The sequence below is a fragment of the Coregonus lavaretus genome (genome assembly GCF_964263955.1).
Source record: "Coregonus lavaretus genome assembly, chromosome: 9".
NCBI classification, from domain to species: Eukaryota; Metazoa; Chordata; class Actinopteri; order Salmoniformes; family Salmonidae; genus Coregonus; species Coregonus lavaretus.
Window position 1 is genome coordinate 13,153,090 of NC_139996.1, and position 27,163 is coordinate 13,180,252.

A 27,163-nucleotide genomic window follows, 5' to 3' on the forward strand; every position below is an offset into this window, starting at 1 on the left:
TGAGGTCCTTCAAACACAGGAAGGTAAGCCTCAGATCTCAGAACAGATCTCAGAACAGCTTTACCTCTGAGACGTTCAAACAATCTTCAGCTTTTAACATGATCTAGGAACAGCTAACCAAAGAAGTGCTTTAAACCCACATTTGCCCAAACCAACTGCTCAGTCAGCCTTATTTTGCCAGGTGGATAATGTGTATGTTTGGGGGTATTTGTAAAGACAACAAGCCCAGGAGGACACATGTTGGTGGGTTTTCCTGAGCCAATCTAATTTGTACATTCCACTGAGGCTCATTTTCTTTCCCCTGCTTTGCCTTAAAAGGGTTGTTCAGGGTCACGTCCCCGGGTCAGGGGTCAAGCTTTAAAGGGCTGACTCACTAACTCAGAAGAAAACATCAACATTACGCATAAAGCCAATCCAGCCCCCTGGACATGCCAATATCTCTCCACTTTCCAGTGACATTCAATTGACAAAAATAGCTTTACGACAGAAAGGCAGCCAGTCCCTTAGCACTCTTAAAAACCCTAACAAGCTGACAGAGCCATATTTTAAAACCGTTTCATAAGCAGAAACCCTTAACACACATATAGCACCACTACACTTGGTGTCAAACAAGAAAGCTGTTAAAAGCAAACAGGCATAAAATATAAAACTTAGTTGATATATTTAGAAAGGTGTGTTTTTTTTTTTACATCATAAAGCGGAACAGCTATACATTTATATTCAGATTCAGCGTAAAGAGGGAGTTTGACAGGCACATTCCAGGCTAGCAGCCCAAACCTCTGAAGCCAGTCGTGTGTAATGACATGGCTGCTTCAAAGCCAGAGGAGTGTCAGGAATTCAGCTGAACAACCAATCTCTCAATGGATTTGACAGTCTCTCTCTCTCTCTCTCTCTCTCTCTCTCTCTCTCTCTGACACGCAAGTGCCTGTCCCTCAAATGAGTGGAGTAATCAAACAGCAGAGAAATTACACAATTTCCGCTATATTCTGTCGTTTCAGCTGTCCTCGAAAAGAACATTCCACTTCTGAATCAATTTGTTCCGAATGAAAAGGAATTCAAGAAAACATACCTTTCTGACAAGCGGACCTACATAGAATTACATAGAAGTCAAATTGTTTCTCTGAGCATGTGCAATTTGCCCAGTTTGTTTGCAAGCTATTGGCTGCTGGCTTCTACCAGCAAAACATTTGACTCAGAGTGATCATGTGCTGCGTGCTCTTCTGGCCTGGGCTGGGTGTGATTTCACATCTCTGATGTGAACCCAAGCCAAGTTCACTCTCATTGTTCCAGTGTTACTCTGCTGAGGATGTGGGAGCTGGAGACGGACTCTGGATTAGCAGGTCACAGCACGGAGTAGTGCTCCACACACACACACACACACACGCGAATGTACTCAAACACACACACACACTCAAATCTCAAAGGCAGCTCACAGACTCACATCCAAAACATGATATGCCACAATAACAAAAACAAATTGATTTACATTAGCATTGAGTGTTCTTTTGTCATCGCTCTCTGAGTGTGGAACATTCTATTGTTTCTGCAGAGAGAAAGAAACAGAGGGAAATGAACAGAACACTTCATTCACTCACTTTAACATTAACTTCACTTCCATCATATATCGCAGCAGCCAGTCAATGCTGAGGGCTAAGGAGGTGACAGAGATTTACTCCCTCCTTTCCTTTTCTCACCGGCTCATTTGCATGCCAATCGGTTCCAGGGTGTTATTCCTCTCAAGCATAATTAAGACTATTGTCTGAAGCACACAATTACCACAATTTAGGGTGTGAAACGCCTCTATTCAAACGCAATGCAGTTTCACAGTAGTGTGTCGAAGAGTTTGAAGAGGCCTCTCTTCCTATCCGCATGAGGTTAAGTGGTCAAGAGATGAGATGTAACAAAAAAGCTTGCATTCCATAAGGTAGTTCAAACGCATTTAATTCGTTTTTGCTTATAGGCTTGGATGTCCAACTGATTCTCAATAAAAGTCAAATAATTTAAAACATATCAGCATCCATCCATTCAGCCATCAGTGAAAAAGCATTGTGATCCTTGACGTTGAAGCATCGTTTATGTTGATCTTGCTCTGGGAAGTGGTGGCTTCCTTAACCAGATGATCAGATAATGAGGTTCCCCATCTCTCTTCCTATCTGCCAGACATTGTGTTTGCAGAGGGGTCCCACACTGCTGTATTAGCTAAGTCCCCTCATAGCCAGGATCCAGCAGACCAGACACAGCTCCGGGGGATGGGCATGCAACACAGCCAGCAACACACCACTAATTCACTTTCCCATTCTGGACTCCTCTATCTCTCTGGTTCAACTCCTACACCATGTAACAATATGGTGTTTATTTTCACACAGCATACAGTGTTTGGCTAGATTTCAGCCAATAATATACAGTGTCCTCCTATCCTCAGAGATCCTGAACTAAATCACAGGCTGCCTTTAACTGTGTCAACAAATGGTTTCTATTCAGGAGCTACTGAGTGAACTCCATAATGAGGTCATCAACCTTTTGTAGCAGCCCTTCATGTTGCAGATGTACTGTATATTATCCTCCCTAGAGCACTGAGGAATGTGACCTTCACTTCTTCCCAGGGCCAAATCACATGGACATAAATAATGCTTATTCCCTCCAATAAGTATTCTTTCTGTATGTTCTCATACTTTCTGTTTGTACCATTATAGCCCAATGACAATGCTTTCTTATTTGTTGTGTAGTGAGCTGCTCCTCTGAGGGGTATCCTACGAAGCAAGTTTGAGGAGTTGGCTCACCTTTTAGCCAGGTACATTTCTATGGCAACGAATTCTTCAGAACTAACCTGCTCCGGGGCAGGCTAACTCAGGGCTAACTCCACTTACCCTGAATGAAACGTCTGAGCCGCGAGTTGAGGACCAATTAAATCAGATTCCCTCCCTCTCTGAAAGATTGCGTCATCATCCCCTTAATTTGAGGAAGACGACTGATTAAATATTTAATTAATCAAATGTTTTTTTTGTGTACACATTTTTCCATTTAAAAATATATCACTTGACACATTTAGTAATGACAGAATGCATTTTTTTACTTCACGCAATGTAACACTTTTGTATGACTTAATAAAATACAAAAAAATGGATAGGAGTGGGAAAAAGGTGATAGTGCATTGATAAGCACACCAAAGATGGCATTCCCAATAAGTAATACAATAAAGACGGCACTTTTACAAGCTTATTTCACACCACAGCCTGCTGAATTTGCAAGATAACTTTTCTTTCATTTTGATTACGGCACAAATTAAAATGTGGCACTGACTTGCCCATGGATTCATGTTTCAGCATTGTCTCCATGAAGAGTTTGGCGTTCGACTAGCCATGTGCGACGTGCACCCGCAGTTCCAAGCCTGCTAGAGTTAGTGGCAGACGGACAAGCAATATCCACCGTCGTAGTACGGATGAAGCCTGAGCTGGAATGTGAACTGAAGCTGCTTAGCTTTAGAAACTCCTGAGTAGATCTAGCTTGCTTCGTAGGATACCTCTCTGGGCTTTACTGTATTCACGCACACAGCTGGAGTTACAGGCTGTGATTGGGTTACAGAGCCAGTGGGCCACCCTGAGATCATAAATATGACATACTGTTTATCACATTACACGAGACAGGAAGTCTTCAATACCAAACAGACTGAATGACATCACCATCACACCAACCCTAGGCACTTTCCCTCCATATCACATTCAAAACACACTTTCCAATACAAATTAACAAACAGACAAAAACACTTACTTCACAGCTTAAATTCTCCACTTTGTTCTCATATTGTTTTCAGTATCCAGTCTGTCCCTTTGTGTTGCATGCAGTCTATCCTTCCCACTTATGTCAAAGACAGAGTCCAGAGCCCAGACTGCCCACCAAGGAGCTGCACTCAACAGGTAAGCAGGTCAGCATACAGACAGACAGCACGGCCGCGACGACAACCATCTCCCACCCAGCCAGACAGCACAGGCTATCACTGATCACTATTAGCCCTCAGCCCAGCCCAGACAGACAGCACAGAGCTATCACTGATCACTATCAGCCCTCAGCCCAGACAGACAGCACCGGGCTATCACTGATCACTATCAGCCCTCAGCCCAGCCCAGACAGACTGACAGACAGGAGGACTCTCTCAGCATTGTGCTCCCTCCACAGACAGACAGACAGGAGGACTCTCTCAGCATTGTGCTACCTCCACAGACTGGAGTGGGTCCCCTCTCTGCCTGTTCTCTCACCGGCTGAAGTGTGTGTGTGAATGTGTGTGTGTGTGAATGTGTGTGTGTGTGTGTTTGTACAGTGGAGAGCCCTGAGGCTACAGTAATGAGACAGTGATGATCCTCCCCTCTCTCTTTTTCCTCTCCATGAGATTGAAGCCCCCTCCAGCTCACTCTGCTCTCACACATACAGTCCTGGTACCCCACTCCTCTGTGTGTGTGTCTGCCTCGCTCTCACTGATCATCATCTGAATACTAATGCTTTTTGGCCAGGTGCCCAATCCTCTCCCATAACCCTCTCACAGTGTGCAGTAGGTGTAGTTTTGATGGGGTGGATTCTCACTTGAAATAATAATAATAATTTAATAATTTAGCAGACACTTTTATCCAAAGCGACTTACAGTCATGCGTGCATACATTTATTTTTTCTGTGTATGGGTGGTCACAGGGATCGAACCCACTACCTTGGCGTTACAAGCGCCGTGCTCTACCAGCTGAGCTACAGAGGACCACCCATGTGTGGGCAGACCAGCTAAATGCAGTGCAAGTGCTAAAACAGCCCAACTTGCTGGTTGTGAAGAATTTTTGAGGAATACAAGTACTCTGGAACTACTAATCTGTTAGGTATGAAGTATACAACTTTTTCCAGGTATAGACATCAAATCAAACACCAGATACATCTCTGTCTGAAACATAAACACAGCCCTCCCTACAAAATACCTCTTTCCAAAACCCCCTTTGGATAGAATGCTTAGATTACAGAGCGGAGCATCAATCAAAGTCAGATCAGACACAATGTAGGTGCTTTTGAACTGTTGTCAGTATCTCAGAGACAAGATGACTTAGCAACTGCAACGGCTGGGGGACAAGAACGTAATCATATAGGGTGCTTGGTTACGGTGTTCTCTGTCTACATCAGACTGCCTTAAGGCAGGAGACTGCTATTCAGAGCCCTGTCCACCAGTCCCAGACACTGGCCAGTGTTTCCCCTATATTCATTTAGCAGCGGTGGATGCTAAATCGTGGCCGCCATTCAAAAATATGATGCAACATTTTTTTATTAAATATTTTTAAAACGTAAACAACTGAAACCAGATATAAAGTATGTAGAAAATATAATGTAGCTATATATTTTTAAATAAGATCATTTTTGAGAACTAACAACCACCAGACTAGGTTTTTAAAGTGTTTTTTCCCCCTCCAATTTATGCTTTTGCCACAAATACGAGTATAGACGAGTCAACAACATTATTTGGGTATAAGTTAACAGAATATATACTTTTAAAAGTGCGATTTATACTGGACAGTTACTTTAAACTGCACAATTTCTCTCAGTCCCATGTCAAAATGTGTAGAATTGCAGGAAATTAGCTTTAAAACCGCAATTTTTCTCTCTCTGCACATGGCAAATGTGTAGAATTGTAGGAAATTAGCTTTAAAACAGCAACATTTTGACCTCGCCATTGGCCAACCACCCCGCTGCTAAAAAAATCCTAGGGGAAACACTGCTGGTTCTGAGCATTTGTCACGATCGTCGTTAAGAGAGGAGGACCAAGGCGCAGCGTGATGAACGAACATGTTTATTTATCATTAGCGATAAACACGGACAGTAAACAAAAACAACAAACGACTCGTAACGTCCTAGGTAACATAGACCAACACGGAACAAGAACCCACAAACACAAAGGGAAAAACAGACAGTTTAAATATGGCTCCCAATCAGAGACAACCAGCCACAGCTGACACTCGTTGCCTCTGATTGGGAGTCACTCAGGCCAACATAGAAATAAACAAACTAGAACTCCCAACATAGAAATACACCACATAGAACGAACACACCCTGGCTCAACATATAGAGTCCCAGAGCCAGGGTGTTACAGTACCCCCCCCTAAAGGCGCGGACTGCGACCGCGCCTCAACTAGAGCAAAACAGGGGAGGGCTGGGTGGGCATTCCTCCTCGGCGGCGGTTCTGGCTCCGGCCTTGCCCACCACCCTCCAATAAACCCCCCATAGCGCCCCTGGTCCGGTCTGGCCCCGCTGGCTGGAGCTGAATTGGACGTAGCAGGAGCGGTTAGCTTCAGCTCCGTAGTGGAGCAGTTGACCGGTACCCTACCAGGCACCGGTGACCCAGGCACGGGTTGTGCTGGACTGACGACGCGCACCCCTGGCTTGGTGCGTGGAGCCGGAACGGGCCGGACCGGGCTGACGACTCGCACCCCTGGCTTGGTGCGTGGAGTAGGAACGGGCCGAACCGGGCTGACGACTCGCACCCCTGGCTTGGTGCGTGGAGTAGGAACGGGCCGGACCGGGCTGACGATGCGCACCCCTGGCTTGGTGCGTGGAGTAGGAACAGGCCGGACCGGGCTGGCGACGCACCCCGTAGGCTTGGTGCGAGGAGCAGGGACAGGCCGGACCGGGCTGACGATGCGCACCCCTGGCTTGGTGCGTGGAGTAGGAACAGGCCGGACCGGGCTGGCGACGCACACCGTAGGCTTGGTGCGAGGAGCAGGGACAGGCCGGACCGGGCTGGCGACGCACACCGTAGGCTTGGTGCGTGGAGCAGGGACAGGCCGGACCGGGCTGGCGACGCACACCGTAGGCTTGGTGCGAGGAGCAGGGACAGGCCGGACCGGGCTGGCGACGCACACCGTAGGCTTGGTGCGTGGAGCAGGGACAGGCCGGACCGGGCTGGCGACGCACACCGTAGGCTTGGTGCGAGGAGCAGGGACAGGCCGGACCGGGCTGGCGACGCACACCGTAGGCTTGGTGCGAGGAGCAGGGACAGGCCGGACCGGGCTGGCGACGCACACCGTAGGCTTGGTGCGTGGAGCAGGGACAGGCCGGGCCGGGCTGTGGAGACGGATAGGAGACCTGGAGTGAAGAGCTGCCACAACCCATCCTGGCTGAATGCCTACCTTAACACACTCTGTGTGAGGCATCAGCACAGGACGTACAGGGCTGTGTACCCGTACTGGCATAACAGCACGTGACACTGGCGCAGGATATCCGGGACCGAGGAGAGGCACTGGAGGCCACGAGCGCTGAGCCGGCACACTCCGTCCTGGCTGCATGCCCACCTTCGCACAACACGTGCGGGGTGCTCGCACAGGACGTACCGGACTATGCCGGACCACTCGTGGCACAGTACGCAGCTCTGCATACCCCGGAACCTGACCAGTCTCATGCTGCCATGCCTGAGTACGGGGAGTTGGCTCTGCTCTCCATCCAGGCTCCGCCAACCTGCCTTCTGGCCCCCCAAACCCGGTGGCCTCCTCTCCAAGTCGCCCTGTGGCAGCCTCCTGCTGCCCAGCCGCCCATGCCGTGTGCCCCCCCAAATTTTTTTTTTGTGGTTGCCTCTCGTCCGTCCGACGATGACACTGCTGACGCCGCTGCTCCTCTCTCGCCAGGGCCTTAATCCTAGCCCATGGCCCTTTGCCCCCGAGCATGTCCTCCCAGGACCACGATTTGCCCACCTGGGCCATCGCCAACCTCTCCATCTCCTTTCCCGGCGCTTCCTCCCATGTCCAGTCTGCCTGCTCCTGGACACGCTGCTTGGTCCTTGTATGGTGGGTTCTTCTGTCACGATCGTCGTTAAGAGAGGAGGACCAAGGCGCAGTGTGATGAACGAACATGTTTATTTATCATTAGCGATAAACACGGACAGTAAACAAAAACAACAAACGACTCGTAACGTCCTAGGTAACATAGACCAACACGGAACAAGAACCCACAAACACAAAGGGAAAAACAGACAGTTTAAATATGGCTCCCAATCAGAGACAACCAGCCACAGCTGACACTCGTTGCCTCTGATTGGGAGTCACTCAGGCCAACATAGAAATAAACAAACTAGAACTCCCAACATAGAAATACACCACATAGAAAGAACACACCCTGGCTCAACATATAGAGTCCCAGAGCCAGGGTGTTACAGCATTGCGATACACAAACACACATCTACACAGCTTACACCTTCCTGTCAGCCACAGCACTTACAGAGCAAAACCTCTGGAAACTGATTTTACAGCTCCTTTTAACCATTGGTAAAAAGGTACAAAAGCAGGTTTCTATTGTACGTTTTGTCTCAAACTTTATCTGACCATGGCAATCATTACAAGTTTCAGGTTTTAATGTCTAGTGCACAACTACAGTGAAATGCCTTTCTTGCAAGCTCTAAACCCAATATCAGTAATCAATATCAATGTAGTACTAAAAATAAAATAAGGTAGAACAAAAACACAATAAATAAAGATAAGAAATAAGAAATAAGAAGAACATGAGAAAGTAAGAAGCTATATACAGGGTCAGTTCTAGGGCTGTCCTCGACTAAGAAAAATCTTGGTCGACCGAGAGTAGTCTGTTCTTGAATTAATTGGTTGAAATGTTAAAACGTGTATTTTTCCATATATAGACACATCCTATGTGGTTTAATCAAATCAACTATATGCACTGAGCTTGTCCGATGCTTTAAGCACACTGTTTGATGAAATAACTAAGACACACAGATGGCTAGAGGGAGTCTGACCGCAATTGATTTGATTGTGCCGGGCCGGGCTCAGACTTGCTGCGCTGTGTTAAAAGATAATGACAGCGAGTGGCTGTGTGACTAGCACCCATTGTCTCGCTCTCCTCCATGCTGCAGCGACCACCACAGAACATCAACAGTGTTTATCGCGCTGTCTGTGTTGTTGAACCTGCAAAATAATTAGCCTACAGCCATTTATGAGTTTAAAGTTTTGTTACCGAAATCCCTCATTTGTTTAGGACAAACATTCCCTATTTCCTAAACCTTTGTGCTCTTTACATGACACATGTATGCATCGCATGCACGTGGCCAATAGGGCCTGACCTATAGCATATCATAATCACATTAATAAATTGGTTATAACAAACTCTTAACACCGGAACATATGTGACAGCAAAATGGATGCAAAATAAACTCGAAAAGGGGGAATGTTTGGTTGCTCAGGAGGTAAAGGGGAAGTCAGATGTGTGGAATAAATTTGAGTAGTTGTGGAAAATACTGGAGATCAAGAAAAAGAAGGTAAGGAGCAAGCGCTGTGTGCATATAATGTGTGCCAAACAGGTGCTGTTAGATTACAATATAATTTTTCTGACCGTTTGGAACAATGTAAACAATAAATTATAAGCGTACCAGAGAGTCTGTTGTAAGTTATTTTTTTTTGAAAAGCCTTTATTACAGCAAAGACTAAAAACAGTCGCATGCATTCGTGAATGCAATCGCCGACATGGAATGGTTATTTATTGTTTACGCTAATTATTCAAGGGTCACTTTGTTATTTTAAAACTAAAATGCTTGATTGCATTTCAAATCATGAATGACTCATATGCTGTGTGATGACATGAACAAATGAATGATTGATTGATATAGTAGCCTATAAAAGTATTGAAATATAGGCCTAAGTAAGCTAAGGTATTAAGACTAAACAGGACGCGTTCTTAGGCCTACAGCTCGATGGTGGTTATACAAGGCTGATATACTAAGCCTACTAATGATAATGACATTACTTATTATAATGATGATCATAATAATAATAATAATAATAGTAATGATAACAATAAGAAGGAGATCAAGAAAAAGCAGGGTTATTATTATATTTTGGATTATTTTGAACAGTGTAAACAATCAGTAATACCAGAGAGGCTGTTGTAACGAAAAAAAAGTGTAAAGCCTTTATTACAGCATAGCAAAGATTAAACACAGATGAATTTGTGAAATTGTTTATCAGACGATGTGGTTGCTGAGGCTTGGTGCTCACGGAATCAGTAGGTTATTAAACAAACATTCAAATAGGCGAAATAAGCAGGATCTGTCTTATTTCTGTAGATATACATTTATATGGATGATTTATAAAGCCAGGCACATTTAACAGTTAGGCTGTTGATTATAGACCTAATTAAGTTGGGGTTTCCTCTCTCCTCACTTTTCTTAGACAATAAAGCAAGGGCTGTTTTCTCATCTCCTCATTCTGCTGCTGCCTCCGCCACATTGTTCTCAACACCAATATGCTGGTTAACTTTGTTATTATCCACATAGCAACATGGACTAGGAAAAGGCGCCAATTCAACAGCGCACTGATGTTTCAGAACTGCGGACAGCGACCACTATCCAAAGCGGGAGAAAGCGCATTTGTTATAAAACAATATGATTTTGATTAGTGTTGCACCATTGTTCTTGTGTAATATAACCATACACAATTTCAGTAGCACATGTCTTAGAGTGATGGATTGTGCCATCCCCACGGCCTCCAGGTCAGCCCTAGTCAGTTCCAATGTGCAGGGATACTGGAGTGATAGAGCTAGATACTGTATGTACAGTATAGGGGTAAGGTGAATAGGCATCAGGATATATGATAAACAGAGTAGCAGCAGCGTAAATTAAGATTGTGTGTGTGCATGTGTGCAGACTCAGTATAAATGTGTGTGCATGTTATGTGTGTGTTGGAGTGTCAGTGTGAGTGTAGAGTCAGTATAAATGTGTGTGCATGTTATGTGTGTGTTGGAGTGTCAGTGTGAGTGTAGAGTCAGTATAAATGTGTGTGCATGTTATGTGTGTGTTGGAGTGTCAGTGTGAGTGTAGAGTCAGTATAAATGTGTGTGCATGTTATGTGTGTTGGAGTGTCAGTGTGAGTGAAGAGTCTGTATAAATGTGTGTGCATGTTATGTGTGTGTTGGAGTGTCAGTGTGAGTGTAGAGTCAGTATAAATGTGTGTGCATGTTATGTGTGTGTTGGAGTGTCAGTGTGAGTGAAGAGTCAGTATAAATGTGTGTGCATGTTATGTGTGTGTTGGAGTGTCAGTGTGAGTGAAGAGTCAGTATAAATGTGTGTGCATGTTATGTGTGTGTTGGAGTGTCAGTGTGAGTGAAGAGTGTAGAGTCCTGTGAGTGTGTATAGAAACAGTGCAAAAAAATAAAATAAATACAAGGGTCCTCAGATAGTCTGTGTAGCCATTTTGTTAGCTATTTAGCAGTCTTATGGCTTGGGGATAGAAACTGTTCAGGAGCCTGTTGGTGTCAGACTTGATGCACCAGTACTGCTTGACCAGATGAAACAATGGTCAAACAAAGGTAAAAAAAACAATCAATTACAAAAAAAGCGGATCTTCCATGTTGCCAGAGTCTGCTAGTCCTCTATGTTGGCAGTTGGAATGTCTGTGTCGAGTCATGGCCTGTGGATTGTCCACTCCAGCTGGAGAGGGGAAGGAGAGCTGTATCCAGACAGGTTGGAGACTGTGGGGTGGATGTTCCTATCTGACATCCTGTAGGATGGATATACTCACCACTCTCAGGTTTGCCAGTCTTTGCTATTGGAGAAATCCTGTGACGTCTAGGCTACACGTAAAGATACTTTAGAAAGCATAGATATCCTCTCCTGTATTGCATTAACCCTAACTCTGTGGGAGGTGGGCTGGGCTGGGAATGTGGGCAGGCACCGAGTCATGCTTTATGTTAATGTGGTTAATATGTGGAATCACCTCATGGACACAACTCAGCACATCACATCTTCCTTTCAGGGTCTACCTCCGCTCCGTACCATCAAATCCCTGTGGCACTACCCCTGAAGGACCACATTTCAAAACATCTGCCTTCGCAGCACAAACGCTAAGCATCAACTGGAGAATTAGCTTACAGACTGAATTCTTTACCTTTCAACAAAGACAATCAAAAAAGGTATCTGTTTATCTAGTGCACTGCCTTGTCAAACCATCTGTTATGTCAATTTAGATATTAGTGTCATTTCTGGCATAAACCTTGTAGACACGTTCATCAATACATCAGGGGACCCCTGTTGACCTGGGCAGAAAGCACACAGGGCAGTTGTTGTCTCCTCTGTGTACCTCTCATACCACCATTAGGGGTTGAGACAAGTCACCACAGGGGAATGAGATGAACCTGCAATACTGTGTAGATCTGTAACACAGACACACAGGAGAGGAATTATTCATGACTACAGGCTGAAGACAACCAGGGGAGCTGTGAGTGTCTACTGTCTAATCCAAACCCATCCATTTGTATTTGTATTTGAATTTATTATGGATCCCCTACTCTTGCTGGGGTCCAGCAAAATTAAGGCCGTTAAGAGTGTTCCCTCAGGCCACTACTCTACTACCACATATCTACAACACAAAATCCATGTGTACAGTACATGTGTGTATAGTAAGACACTGCATCTCAGTGCTCGAAGCGTCACTACAGACCCCCTGGTTCAATTCCAGGCTGTATCACAACCGGCCGTGATTGGGAGTCCCATAGTGCGGCGCACAATTGGCCCAGCGTCGTCCGGGTTTGGCCGGTGTAGGCCGTCATTGTAAATAAGAATTTGTTCTTAACTGACTTGCCTAGTTAAATAAAGGTAAAAAAAAATAAAAAAATAAAATAGTCTATGTTATCGTGTGTGTGTATTCATAGCCTGTGGCACTGAGGAAAACAATCACTCTGTTTTCACTCAGACTCACTCAGACTCCCAACAATGGCAGCTCTGTTGCTTCCAGACTGATCCTATTTGATGTCTCAACATTCTACACGGGATCCCTTGGTAGGAGCAGGGATCTAATCCACAAATCAATCCAAAACAGGCCAAACCTACAGTAAACCTCTCAGTCTGGTGCTTGGTTCCTTGATAGGAACGTGTGACTGTACAGAAGCCTCACCTGACCCAGAGGAGTGAGGTGAGGGGACAGGGGAAGGGGTGGTGGTGGTGACGTACCTGTCGGTGGCGTCCCCTTGTCCCTTGGAAGTGTTGTGATGGAGTGTCTCTCGGACCACAGCCATGCCATCCGGCAGGCAGTTGAGGCGGAGTGTGTACATGCCCAGCCCACCATCCGTCATGTAGCTGCAGACACACAACACAACAGGCCTGTCTGTCACAGTCTCAGTACCTGTCTCAATCTCTGTGTCTGCCCTGTTCTCTGTCCCTGTCCCTGTCTCAGCCTCTGTCTCTGTCACTGTCTCTGTCACTGTCACAGTCACAGACTCGGTCTCTGTCTCTGTCTCTGTCTCTGTCTCTGTTTCTGTTTCTGTCCCTGTCTCTGTCAAAGTCACTGTCTCTGCCCTTGTCTCTGTCTCTGTCTCTGTCCCTGTCCCTGTCCCTGTCTCTGTCTCTGTCACTGTCTCTGTCCCTGTCTCTGTCTCTGTCCCTGTCTTTGTCCCTGTCTCTGTCCCTGTCTTTGTCACTGTCTCTGTCCCTGTCACTCTCCTTGTCTCTGTCACTGTCTCTGTTTGTCTCTGTCTGTCTCTGTCCCTGTCTCTGTCACTGTCTCTGTCCCTGTCCCTGTCCCTGTCACTGTCTCTGTCTCTGTCACTGTCTCTGTCTCTGTCTCTGTCCCTATCCCTGTCCCTGTCTCTGTCCATGTCTCTGTCTCTGTCCCTGTCTCTGTCTCTGTCACTCTCTCTGTCCCTGTCTCTGTCACTGTCACTGTCTCTGTCCCTGTCTCTGTCACTCTCTCTGTCCCTGTCTCTGTCCCTGTCTCTCACTGTCCCTGTCTATGTCCCTGTCTCTGTCCCTGTCACTGTCTCGATCACTGTCTCTTTCACTGTCCCTGTCTCTGTCCCTGTCTCTGTCTCTGTCACTGTCTCTGTCTCTGTCCCTGTCTCTGTCACTCTCTCTGTCCCTGTCACTGTCCCTGTCCTTGTCCCTGTCTCTGTCACTCTCTCTGTCCCTGTCTCTGTCCCTGTCTCTCACTGTCCCTGTCTTTGTCCCTGTCTTTGTCCCTGTCTCAGTCCCTGTCACTGTCTTGGTCACTGTCCCTGTCCCTGTCTTTGTCACTGTCTCTGTCTCTGTCACTGTCACTGTCTCTGTCCCTGTCTCTGTCACTGTCACTGTCACTGTCAATGTCTCTGTCCCTGTCTCTGTCCCTGTCTCTGTCCCTGTCCCTGTCTCTGTCTATGTCTATGTCTCTGTCCCTGTCTCTGTCTCTATCTCTGTCCCTGTCCCTGTCTTTGTCCCTGTCTCTGTCTCTGTCACTGTCTCTGTCCCTGTCTCTGTCTGTCTCTGTCCCTGTCTCTGTCCCTGTCTCTGTCACTCTCTCTGTCCCTGTCTCTGTCCCTGTCTTTGTCCCTGTCTCTGTCCCTGTCTCTTGTCACTGTCTCTGTCACTGTCTCTGTCACTGTCTCTGTCTGTCTCTGTCTCTGTCTCTGTCCCTGTCACTGTCTCTGTCACTCTCTCTGTCCCTGTCTCTGTCACTGTCGCGTCGCTGTCCCTGTCTCTGTCCCTGTCTTTGTCCCTGTCTCTGTCCCTGTCTATGTCCCTGTCTCTGTCCCTGTCTTTGTCACTGTCTCTGTCCCTGTCACTCTCCCTGTCTCTGTCTCTGTTTGTCTCTGTCTGTCTCTGTCCCTGTCTCTGTCTCTGTCACTGTCTCTGTCACTGTCACTGTCACTGTCTCTGTCCCTGTCTCTGTCCCTGTCCTGTCTTTGTCCCTGTCTCTGTCCCTGTCTCTGTCTATGTCTCTGTCTCTGTCACTGTCCCTGTCTTTGTCCCTGTCTCTGTCCCTGTCACTGTCTCTGTCACTGTCCCTGTCACTGTCACTGTCCCTGTCCCTGTCACTCTCTCTGTCCCTGTCTCTGTCCCTGTCTCTGTCACTGTCTCTGTCACGGTCTCTGTTTGTTTCTGTCCCTGTCTCTGTCACTGTCTCTGTTTGTTTCTGTCACTGTCTCTGTCACAGTCCCTCTCTGTCCCTGTCTCTGTCTCTGTCTCTGTCTCTGTCCCTGTCTCAGTCCCTGTCTCTGTCTCAGTCTCTGTTTCTGTCCCTGTCTCAGTCTCTGTCCCTGTCTCTTTCTCTGTCTCAGTTGCTGTCCCTGTCTCTGTCCCTGTCTCTGCTGTGCGTCACCATGGCAGGCTGTACTGATCCACTTCACCGACAGGATTACAACCTCAAACACATTGACTGACCTCCTGACCACTATATAGAAAAACCATGAGGTATTTCATCATGAAAATGCACTGTGAGAGTCAGAGACATTTATTTGGTTCATTATTTGGTTCATATCATATAATTGGTCAGGGCACACCCGTCGCTATGGGCGGGCCATAGGGGGCCGGGCCCGTCCCCAAAAATGCTTGAGCCCCCCCCCCACTTGAGGGAATTTATTATTAAATATACGTACTGTAGGCTAATAATAATTGTGCCGTGCCCTCCCATGCATTTCATATGCCCCCCTTAAGACTGAGGTCTGGCGACGGGTCTGGGTCAGGGTTTGTTAGTGTCTCAACCTAAATATCTGCAAACACTAACGTTGTTAATCCACATAGCATGCGTGTGATGTCAGAGCAAATTAGTCAGTTCAAAAAGAAAAAAGAAAATACATCCTGTCAATATATGAATAGAATATGGCACAGGCTTGGAATGGTCACACCATCCCTGCAGTTGGAGAGGTGGGGGGGTTGGTATGACTGAAGCTGGCTTGTAGACCGAAGGAATTACAACATATAAAACAAAAACGTGCCAAAGTCATCTCAGCATTGTATGCTGAGGGCGTACGAGACACTCATGCCTCCGCAGCTAGATAAACATTATCATTTGCTCTCAGTCAACACCAAGTAACTCTCCATACTTACCCATTTTCAGTTACCCATTTAGGGGGCTATTGTCATACCTTTAGCCCAGAGCAACGCCACAGGCTTACCAGTTTAGGATGAGATAAATGCATTGAGGCAGCCCCATTGAAAGCACAGCTTTACCATCATCCCTGTGACTTTACATAATCCCCAGCACGGTTTCATGCTAATCCAGGTGACACAGGGAGTGTCAGCTTGTCTTAAAGTGTGTCAGGAAATCATGGGTAACTGCCTCTCTGTTTAAAATACCACTCATAAAAGACATAAAACTGCTTCCCAAGCCTATAATACTACTTTCCTAAGATATTTATGGTATTATCACTGTAAAGCATTTTCTATCTTTAACTGTTAGGAGAGCTAACCTGATGTGGGGTTTTCTAAACCGAAAGTGTAAAAGATTATGTTACCATTGCTGTAGTGTTGTGTGTACCAGAGTAATGTATAACCATGTGTATTAATGGCTTTGGTGTGTACAGACATGACAGCTCACATATCATTGTTGAAAATATTAATTTCAGGATTAAGGAAAGCAAAAGGTTAATGTGACTACTGATTAACCTGTGCTTTGTCCTGGTTTTGTTCACTCCTTGGTTTAGTACACTAACCTCGACAAAAGGTGCAGACCCTAAACTGAAGGCACTAAAAGCCCCAAGACAAAGAGTGACACATTAAAGTGCTATACAGTGTATTCAGGAAAGTATTCAGACCCTTTTACTTTTTCCACTTTTTATGTTACAGCCTTATTCTAAAATTGATTAAATTACTTTTTTTCCTCATCAATCTACACACAATACCCCATAATGACAAAGCGAAAACAGGTTTTTAGAAATGTTTGCAAATGTATTAAAAATAAAAAACACGAATAAAAAACAGGAATACCTTATTTACATATGTATTCAGACCCTTTGCTATTAGACTCAAAATTGAGCTCAGGTGCATCCTGTTTCCATTGATCATCCTTGAGACGTTTCTACAACTTGATTGGACATGATTTGGAAAGGCCACACCTTTCTAAATAAGGTCCCACAGTTGGCAGTACATGTCAGAGCAAAAACCAAGCCATGAGGTCGAAGGAATTGTGTCGAGGCACAGATCTGGGGAAGGGTACCAAAACATTTCTGCAGCATTGAAGGTACCCAAGAACACAGTGGCCTCCATCATTCATAAATGGAAGAAGTTTGGAACCACCAAGACTTTACCTAGAGCTGGCTGCCTGGCCAAACTGAGCAATCGGGGGAGAAGGGCCTTGGTCAGGGAGGTGACCAAGAACCCGATGGTCACTCTGACAGAGCTCCAGAGTTCCTCTGTGGAGATGGGAGAACCTTCCAGAAGTAAAAGGCACATGACAGCCTGCTTGGAGTTTGCCAAAAGGCACCTAAAGGACTCTCAGACCATGAGAAACAAGATTCTCTGGTCTGATGAAACCAAGATTGAAATCTTTGGCCTGAATGCCAAGCGTCACGTCTGGAGGAAACCTGGCACCATCCCTATGGTGAAGCATGGTGGTGGCTGCATCATGCTGTGGGGATGTTTTTCAACGGCAGGGACTGGGAGACTAGTCAGGATCGAGGGAATGATGAACGGAGCAAAGTACAGAGAGATCCTTGATGAAAACCTGCTCCAGAGGGTTCAGGACCTCTGACTGGGGTGAAGGTTCACCTTCCAACAGGAAAACGACCCTAAGCACACTGCCAAGACAACGCAGGAGTGGCTTCGGGACAAGTCTCTGAATTTCCTTGAGTGGCCCAGCCAAAGCCCGGACTTGAACGCGATCGAACATCTCTGGAGAGACCTGAAAATAGCTGTGCAGAGACGCTCCCCATCCAACCTGACAGAGCTTGAGAGGCTGAAATCGTTGCCAAAGGTGCTTCAACAAAGTACTGAGTAAAGGGTCTGAATACTTGTAAATGTGATATTTCATATTTGTTTTTGCAAAATATTCTAAAAACCTGTTTTTGCTTTGTCATTATGGGGTATTGTGTGTTGATTAATGGGGGGGGGGGGGGGGGGGAACAATTTAATCAACTTTAGAATAAGTCTGTAGCGTAACAAAATGTGGAAAAAGTCAAGGGGTATATATACTTTCCGAATGCACTGTATGTAACTCAGAATAACCTGCTAAACATTTCACTCTGGCTTTTTCACATTTAAATAGAGCATTTTTTTTATTAAAACAAAGAAAGAAACCATCCAAAAGATTACAGTGGATTGGAATCATACCTGTCAATATTGAGCTTCTAGAAAATGCCAATCCAGCAGCAGCAGGTTGGTCAGGAGAGAAATTATTCCACTACTGAGAGGTCAACAGTGACCAGGGCTGGTTCAATACTAAAGTTGTCCTAGTCATCCAGCAAGTTCTCCTCTATTACTACCCAGTCTTCCACTGTCACTCTCTCTCCTCAACACAACGGTGTCTCTCTCCACCACTCTCATCCCTGTGAAGTCTGCCCAGATGGCCAGCCCTCTGCTGTCAAGAGGACTGATGGGTAGGTAGGAAGGAAGGGAGGAAATGCCAAGGAGCTGCAGGCTCAGGGTTTCAGGCTGAGGCAGAGTCAGAGTCAGAGCGAGAGGGCAAGGGGGGATGCGGTAAGGGTAGGGGTAAGAGGAGGGGCCGTGGTAGATGTCTTGGGGGTATGGACTGTGAGTGGAGTAGCTGATTAGAATTCATTTCCTCAGAGCATCCTCTCCTACTAACTGGAAGAGGGCTATGGTTAATTAAGTCACAGGAGGTTGGTGGCACCTTAATTGGGGAGGACGGTCTCGTGGTAATGGCTGGAGCGGAATAGGTGGAATGGTATCAAATACATCAAACACATCTAGACATTATTATGAGCTGTCCTCCCCTCAGAAGCCTCCACTGAATTAAGTGTAGCCTACCCACTAACTGAGCAGACATGGAGACTAATGTGAACAATTACAATAACTTGTACAAAAATACATATAGAAGGAATCCTTACTCCCTAAAACATATATTTTTAGCAAACCTGATTATGGGCTTGTTAGTTTATAGGGTCATTCCACCAATTCGGTTAAATAAAATAAAATACAATTGTTTTTGTCACATGCTTCATAAACAACAGGTGTAGAGTAACAGTGAAATGCTTACTTACGGCCCTTCCCAACAATGCAGAGTGAAAAAAATGAGAAATAGTAGAATAAAATGGAAGAACATAGAAAAATAACAACATGAGGAATAAATAGACAAATAATAACATTAGGAATAAATCTTCAATGAGTAACGATAAGTTGGCTATATACACGGGTACCAGTACCGAGTCCATGTGCAGGCTACGAGGTCATTGAGGTAGATATGTACATATAGGTAGGGATAAAGTGACTAGGCAACGAGATAGATAATAAACAGTAACAGCAGCGTATGTGATGAGTCAAAAGAGATTAGTGCAAAACAGGATCAATGCAGATATTCCGGGAAGCTATTGGTTAACTATTTAACTAACTATTTAGCAGTCTTTACAACGATGGTGAAAACCTGGAGAAATGTTGGGATTAAGTGGGTTAAAATCTTTCTAGAAGTGACAGAGGATGCACAAAGTGACATGTCAAAATTATGAAAAAAAGTATTTAGTCATATTAATAATCAGATTTATTGCATTTCCCATATGGTCTATATTAAAGGGTACATCATTTAATATAATAGGCTTTTACATTTCAATATTTGAGCACAATATCTACTTAACATATAAAAGGGATGCAAAAGTCCCTAATTTGGTGGAACGACCCAGTACTACTTTATGGTGAGTGATGAATGGAAGACAATCACCAACCTTAATCAAAGCACCTTTCAACTCAGAGATCAGGAAGTACCAATTACATGCAAACATTAAAAAACAGCCGGAATTTCCTCTGATAAGCACAAGCCCTAAATAGCAGCCACATTTCCTAGTAGGGATAAGTCTTTTGAGTGTTTCGAGGTCAACAGTGACTGATGTGACTGGATATATAGGCAGCTATTAAAGCTGAGTCAGACAGACCAGTTGCTGACTAACCAGCCGGACGGGTAAGAAGCCCTAACCTTTGTCAGAGGAGGGAGTCTAGCCTATTGCTTTCCTGTGAACCAACTACAGCACCCAAGTGGGAAACAAAAGATGAGTTATGATTAATTGCCTTTCGCAATGAGACACACCACAAGAGATGACTCACTGACTGGCTCAGAGTTATTAAGCAAGAAACATTTTTTAATCCAATGCAAGTAAACCAAGTATACAACAATACATTTCCAAACAGGTCAGTGGTATATAGGCTACAACTATACTATACCACAGCAGCAACCACAACCCACCTGACCATAGCACAAGGTCATAGAAGTGGTCTAATGTTGATCACTCTCGCTCTTCAATGGGCATCAAATCAATAAATTGAAGGTCCAGTTTAAATCTCTGCCAATGTTTGGGTTTAGAGATGTGTGCCTGCAGTGGGCCATCCATTAACTCTGGTTACTGAACAACAGCAGGGCCAGTTAGCCTGCAGGTCCTCAGCTGACCATTTATTTGTACTAACGTCACAAACCCCCATAAGTCACTGAACTCTCGATCACGTGAGGCCTTATTTCAAAACAGAGTGAAACCCACTAGAGTTTACAGGTGAAGTTATTATTATGTCTGTGTTCACTCACACCCTTTGATTAGTGTGGTGGACCTATCCTTCAACAAAGTGCTATCGTAACACCAAGACATTCAGAATGAACTTGTATAAAGCCTTTCCAGAGCAGGACAAGGACCATGTTTCCACTGTCATTCTCAATTGCTTCCGGGTCCTAGAGGAAAATGGGATAATATGGATGATTGTGGTGAGCAACATCCACGTTTTCCAGCATCCAGTCCCTGTTTCAACATGAACAGTGTCGTAGTGCCCTCAAAGCTCATCTCTAAGCTAAGGACCCTGGGACTAAACACCTCCCTCTGCAACTGGATCCTGGACATCCTGACGGGCCGCCCCCAGGTGGTAAGGATAGGCAACAACAAATCTGCCCTGTTGATCCTCAACACAGGGGCCCCTAAGGGGTGCGTGCTTAGTCCCCTCCTGTACTCCCTGTTCACCCATGACTGCGTGGCCAAGCACGACTCCAACACCATCATTAAGTTTGCAGACGACACAACGGTGGTAGGCCTGATCACCGGCAACGATGAGATAGTCTATAGGGAGGAGGTCAGAGACCTGGCAGTGTGGTGCCAGGACAACAACCTCTCCCTCAACATGAGCAAGACAAAGGAGTTGATCGTGGACTACAGGAAAAGGAGGGCCGAGCACGCCCCCATTCTCATCGACAGTGCTGTAGTGGAGCAGTTTGAGAGCTTCAAGTTCCTTGGTGTCCACATCACCAACAAACTATCATGGTACGAGCACACCAAGACAGTCGTGAAGAGGGCATGACAACGCCAAATCCCCCTCAGGAGACTGAAAAGATTTTGCATGGGTCCTCAGATCCTCAAAATGTTATACAGCTGCACCATCGAAAGCATCCTGACTGGTTGCATCATCGCCTGTTATGGCAACTGCTCAGCCTCTAATTGCAAGGCACTACAGAGGGTAATGCGTATGGCCCAGTACATCACTGGGGCCAAGCTTCATGCCATCCAGGTCCTCTAAACCAGGCGGTGTCAGAGGAAGGCCCTGAAAATTGCCAAAGACTCCAGCCATCCTAGTCATAGACTGTTCTCTCTGCTACTGCACGGCAAGCGGTACCGGAGCGCCAAGTCTAGGTCCAAAATACTTCTTAACAGCTTCTACCCCCAAGCCATAAGACTGCTGAACAATTAATGAAATGGCCATCCGGACTATTTGCATTGACCCCCCCTTTTTTTTTTACACTGATGCTACTTGCTGTTTATTATCTATGCATAGTCACTTTACCCCTACCTACATGTAAATATTACCTCAATTACCTTGACTAACCTGTACCCCCGCACATTAACTCGGTACCGGTACCCCCTGTATATAGCCTCGTTATTGTTATTATATTGTTGCTCTTTCATTTTTTTACTTTAGTTTATTTAGTAAATATTTTCTTAAAACTGCATTGTTAGTTAAGGGCTTGTAAGTAAGCATTTCATGGTAAGGTCTACACCTGTTGTATTCGGCACGTGTGACAAATACAATTTGATTTGATTTGATATGATGGCAAAATAAACATCTTATTTGCTCCAATTCTAGTGAGATGAAACACACAGCATATGTGATCACATCATCTACAGAGGTATTCTGACCTGCAGTTGGCTCTGTGTCACATGATTCACCTCTCTGTGAAGAAATCGTTTTGGAATAAGACTCGCCTTAACCTCTGGTTGACTGTGTGTGAGTGTTCACGGGTGTGTTACCACAGAACCTCTGAGGCCCAGTAAAGAGAAGGAGAAGACTAAAATCAGCCTTGGACCAGCATTCTTTCTCTAGGAGTGCATGTTGTATATGAATAGAAGAGACTTGTGTAAATTATGAGAGCGCTCACTGTCTCATGTCATCTCAATGCTGAGGAGAATATTTCCCATGACCTGCTTTCTCTCTAGGGCACAAAGGCCAGATTATTTTTAAATCAAACTCTCTTCGACTTTACCCTGATCTGAACAAGCATGCCCATCGACACACAGTCCAATCAGAATCCCACCAGAAATAAACTGTGGAGAATCCATGTGTATCCAACCTCATACTGGGAATCTGGGATGTCCCTCTGTGGTAAACAAACAAGTAGACACTCTGTGAAACTCCATAAGCATGTGTAATGCCTTGATCACACTGACAGCGACATTGCATTTTGGTACACCAGAAGTACATTCATTCAACGCTGTGTTTGCCTTGCAGCATTGCTTTGCAGAGGCAGTTGCAGTGCGTTCTGTGTGGTGCATGCGTTGGATTTATCGAACGTATGCATCAAACTGTATGTGTAGACGGCTTGACAGAAATGGTAGCAGAAGGTGAATGTTGAACTTTTGTTGCTCATATAACCAGATGATGCTGTGTACCATTTTACGCAATTACGCTGTCGGTGTGATCGAGGTGTAAGGATTTATGAATGGAAAATAGCTCTGTGTTACCATATTCCCATGTATCTTTGCTTCAATGTCAAGGTTGTACCCACAGCCAAGACAATGAAGGCTAGTGGTTCATGTACACATTGTATTTATACTGCCAAAAACAGTTACTACTTTTCATAAGTTAGCAATGCACAGAAAAAGCATGACACCAAATAACTATTGTCTGCTTTGTCAGTAGGCATATATGATTATATCATGTTAGCTTGTGGTTGGCCACTTATGGCATGGCTATGAGGGTGTCTGGTTGGATGTGTCGAGAGATATGATCAGAATAATTCTGCATGTGAAAGCACATTTAAAAATAGATTTCCGTCTATAAGAACCCTGCTAACTTGCACTCATTTCTTTGACAGCTTTCCGAATAAGACAGCATGTTATCAAGCTATGTTCCAAATGAAAGATGATGGCTGATATCTCAAGTGATCTCCCATCTATCGCTGTCACAGACTCAGGGGTTTTCTCTAAGCTACTACTGACAAATGAGAGACATTAGCAGAGAGGACTGCCAGACACTCGAACACTGCCATCTAGTGGCAATAAAACAGAAAACTGAGACATTCATTAATTGCGCCACATCACTGTAGTGTAGCAGTGCATTCAAAGCAGGGTTAGGCCTACTGCTTTCCCCTGGTTCCCTTTGCCAGTTGAGTAGACAAAAGTACAAATACGGATGATTGTGGTGAGCAACATCCAAGTTTTCCAGCATCCAGTCCCTGTTTCAAGGACGAATGCTAAAGGATGAAGAGTTCACTTATATGTCTTTCATATCATAAGTAATCTCCCTTGACTAACAAATCAGTGAAGATGTTTTTTTATTTTGTGCGCTCTGGGTTAGATACATTTCCTGTCTTAACGGTAATATCGGCCATGCTGTGTGCACTCACCCACTGGTGACTTTGTCCATGTGGATGTTCTTCCCTATCACGTCCCCATCGCTCATGTACCCTGTGGTCTCTATGGCAATGCCCTCCAGCTCCTCCATCTTGTCTGACAGGTCACACACAGTGTTACTCTCCTGTCCTGGTGTCTGCCTGCTGCGGAGGTAGCGCCCCCCCTCTGGGCTCACCATGCCACTGGCGCTGCCCCGCGTCGCCACTGTGTACCCATTCCCCACAGAGGGGGCGTCGCCTGCCTGCAGACGTGGGCTGGAGGGGCCCAGTCGCCAGGGCAGCACTGGGTTGGGGCGGGGGGACAGGTTGAGCATGCCTCTTATGCTGATCTCGGAGGTTACACTGCTGTCGAAGGTGGTCTCTAGGGTGCTGGGGAGAGAGAGAGAGGGGGAGAGAGAGATGGAGAGAGACGGAGAGAGAGAGCGAGAGAGACGGAGAAAGATAGGGGGGCGAGGAAGGATGGGGTGGGTCAGGAGTCACCACTAACTCTCACTGTGACAACACACTACAGATCAGAATACTGAACTACACTCCCTCTCACTGTGAAAACACACTACAGATCAGAATACTGAACTACACTCCCTCTCACTGTGACAACACACTACAGATCAGAATACTGAACTACACTCCCTCTCACTGTGAAAACACACTACAGATCAGAATACTGAACTACACTCCCTCTCACTGTGACAACACACTACAGATCAGAATACTGAACTACACTCCCTCTCACTGTGAAAACACACTACAGATCAGAATACTGAACTACACTCCCTCTCACTGTGAAAACACACTACAGATCAGAATACTGAACTACACTCCCTCTCACTGTGAAAACACACTGCAGATCAGAATACTGAACTACACTCCCTCTCACTGTGAAAACACACTACAGATCAGAATACTGAACTACACTCCCTCTCACTGTGAAAACACACTGCAGATCAGAATACTGAACTACACTCCCTCTCACTGTGAAAACACACTGCAGATCAGAATACTGAACTACAAAGCAACACATTCAACATACAAAACAATAGATATAAGGGAAGGAGAGAGGTCTAAGAGATGAGCCACTCCAGCATGAAAAGCTAACTACATTAACATGCACTTATCTACAATTAAAATGTTTGTTCTGACTGAACAATCCTGCTAGTTGAATTGCATGATTCACTATCATATAATGCTAAAGTGAGTAGAAATCCTTTGGGCATTGTAGAACAGCCCACCAGGAGTGCTTTTCATGTTTTTTCTCCTCTTTTATCGACTTGGGAGACAAAAGCAGCTTTTAACCTCGTGCTGGCTGACCACAGGGGTCCACTCAACCCCTCCAAGCGGATTACACGGCTGGGCTCAAGACGAGGTGACTGGGCAACAAATCAGATTCATCAGATTCATCAGAGATAAAAGAGGATGTCTCCACATCAACATCTGATCTACCAGTCCAACTGCCAATCAGACTAAAGCCTTTAGAGACCAAGGCAGACTCTGTCATGTAGACAAGCTGGAATCCAAATGGTTCACATGCCACAAATAATGGTCCTCATTTTGAATGCTTCTTTCCCACATCAATCAAAATGACCGTCATGTTTAAATTTCACCCTGGTGTTCTTTTGCCCTTGTTACTAGATCACTGATGCATTACTGAGTGAAGTCAGGAACAGCCATAACATTGAATCATGTTTGGGAATTGCGGAGCCAAACCACTGAAATGAACCTCTCCTTCCATCAGAGCAATACAAATGAATACATCAGAAACACACACACGCACGCGCACGCACACACGATACATGCACGCACGCACGCACACACAAACAAACAAACAAACAAACAAACAAACACACACACACACACACACACACACACACACACACACACAAACACACACACACACACACACACACACACACACAAACACACACACACACACACACACACAGATGGTGCAGAAGCAAGGTCAAGGACATACCTGTGGCTAATCTGTGTTCCCCTCAGGCTGGACATGGTCTCCTCCAGGTTCTGCCTCAAATCTGCAATGTCCTTCACCGTCCGCAACCGCCTGGCCTCAGGGTCTTCACCTAGGAGTAGGGGAGGGGGGTCTGTTAGAGAAACAGCTGCTACGTCAAACAACACACGGCACAGGCTGGTCAGTACATCCTCAGAAATGTGCATCTTTCCTGCAAAGATATCCACTAACACTTGAAAGGGACCATTCACAACAAGAGGGTCCTAAACATTACATACCGTACTGTCGCCAATCAAAGCCCAAACCAGAAAAAACATGTGTACAAAATACTCCATATGAATTCTGGATGCTTTTGAGGAAAGGAAACATTAGAAAAAGTCCTTCACATCAGTCAGAACAGGGTTTTTCATCCTGGTGCTGTACAGGACAGTATAAGTGTTGGGAAGGAGAAAAGCTCAGCCCACTAATTCACCCAAAGCCTTTTTCCAAATAAAAATGAGCCGTAGGTGAGTGGAGGGTTTTGCTTGGCAGATTCAAATGTATTTGCCTATTGCCCCCCCCCCCCCCCCCCCCCCCCCATCAGTCAAGGCACTCCCAGTCAAGGCATTCCAGGGGGGCTTGGAGGGAGCCCAAACGAGCCCATTCACAGGGCTAAACCAGCCCTTTACAACGCCCCTAAATCCTTACAGGCAGCTATGCTTTAAGAGCAGCCCTTTGATGGAGGGTTTGTATAACTTTTCTCCTGTTTTAAAGCTGACCTCCCTTGATGAAGTCCCATTTCACGTCAGTTTCACTGCGAATGTAACAAAGAGAGCTGACAGAATGTTTAGCGAGCAGAAAAAAAGGGAACATACTCTGAACGCTTTGAGAGCATTAACAAACATATTGTTCTGCTAGTGAATGAAGCGCGTCTAGTCCAAGAGGTCTGGGACATTAAAAGATAAGCAGCGCCGAAGACGAAACTAGATGGTCAGCCAGTGAGCCAAACACCTCTGTGGTGGAGAGACCAGGAAGTGGACATACAGAGTGCTGTGACCCTGTGACCCTGAGACAGACTGCCAGGAGGTCAGAGGTCAGAGCCAAACGTGTGACCCCCCCCCCCCACACACACACACATGCACACACACAAACACTTACTGTCATGTTTCTCATATATGTCCAGCATAGTGAGGAGGATCTCCTCATTGAGTTGAGCGATGCCGTCCCAGACACAGGTCTGCTGCAGGTGCACCTGGTACAGCCGGCTCCGCTTCTTACTGGACACCTCCACATTGTTCTCCTCCCAGGTCACACGTTTGGCTCTGACCTCTGACCTCCTGGCAGTCTGTCTCAGGGTCACAGGGTCACAGCACTCTGTATGTCCACTTCCTGGTCTCTCCACCACAGAGGTGTTTGGCTCACTGGCTGACCATCTAGTTTCGTCTGGGGTTGGTCTGTTGGGGATGTGACAGGG

At 45.7% G+C, this 27,163-nt stretch overlaps 1 protein-coding gene across 1 annotated transcript in view; it reads right to left on the bottom strand.

Annotated features, from left to right (window-relative positions):
* nav2b (neuron navigator 2b) overlaps positions 1-27,163 on the bottom strand; it is a 74,479-nt gene that overhangs the window by 42,658 nt on the left and 4,658 nt on the right. Inside the window, exons 4-6 of the mRNA XM_084169422.1 lie at positions 25,714-25,822; positions 23,739-24,113; positions 12,962-13,087 (exon numbers count right to left, since the gene is read on the bottom strand). Coding sequence (XP_084025548.1) covers positions 12,962-13,087; positions 23,739-24,113; positions 25,714-25,822 — 610 coding nt within the window. The remainder of the gene's footprint in view (positions 1-12,961; positions 13,088-23,738; positions 24,114-25,713; positions 25,823-27,163) is intronic.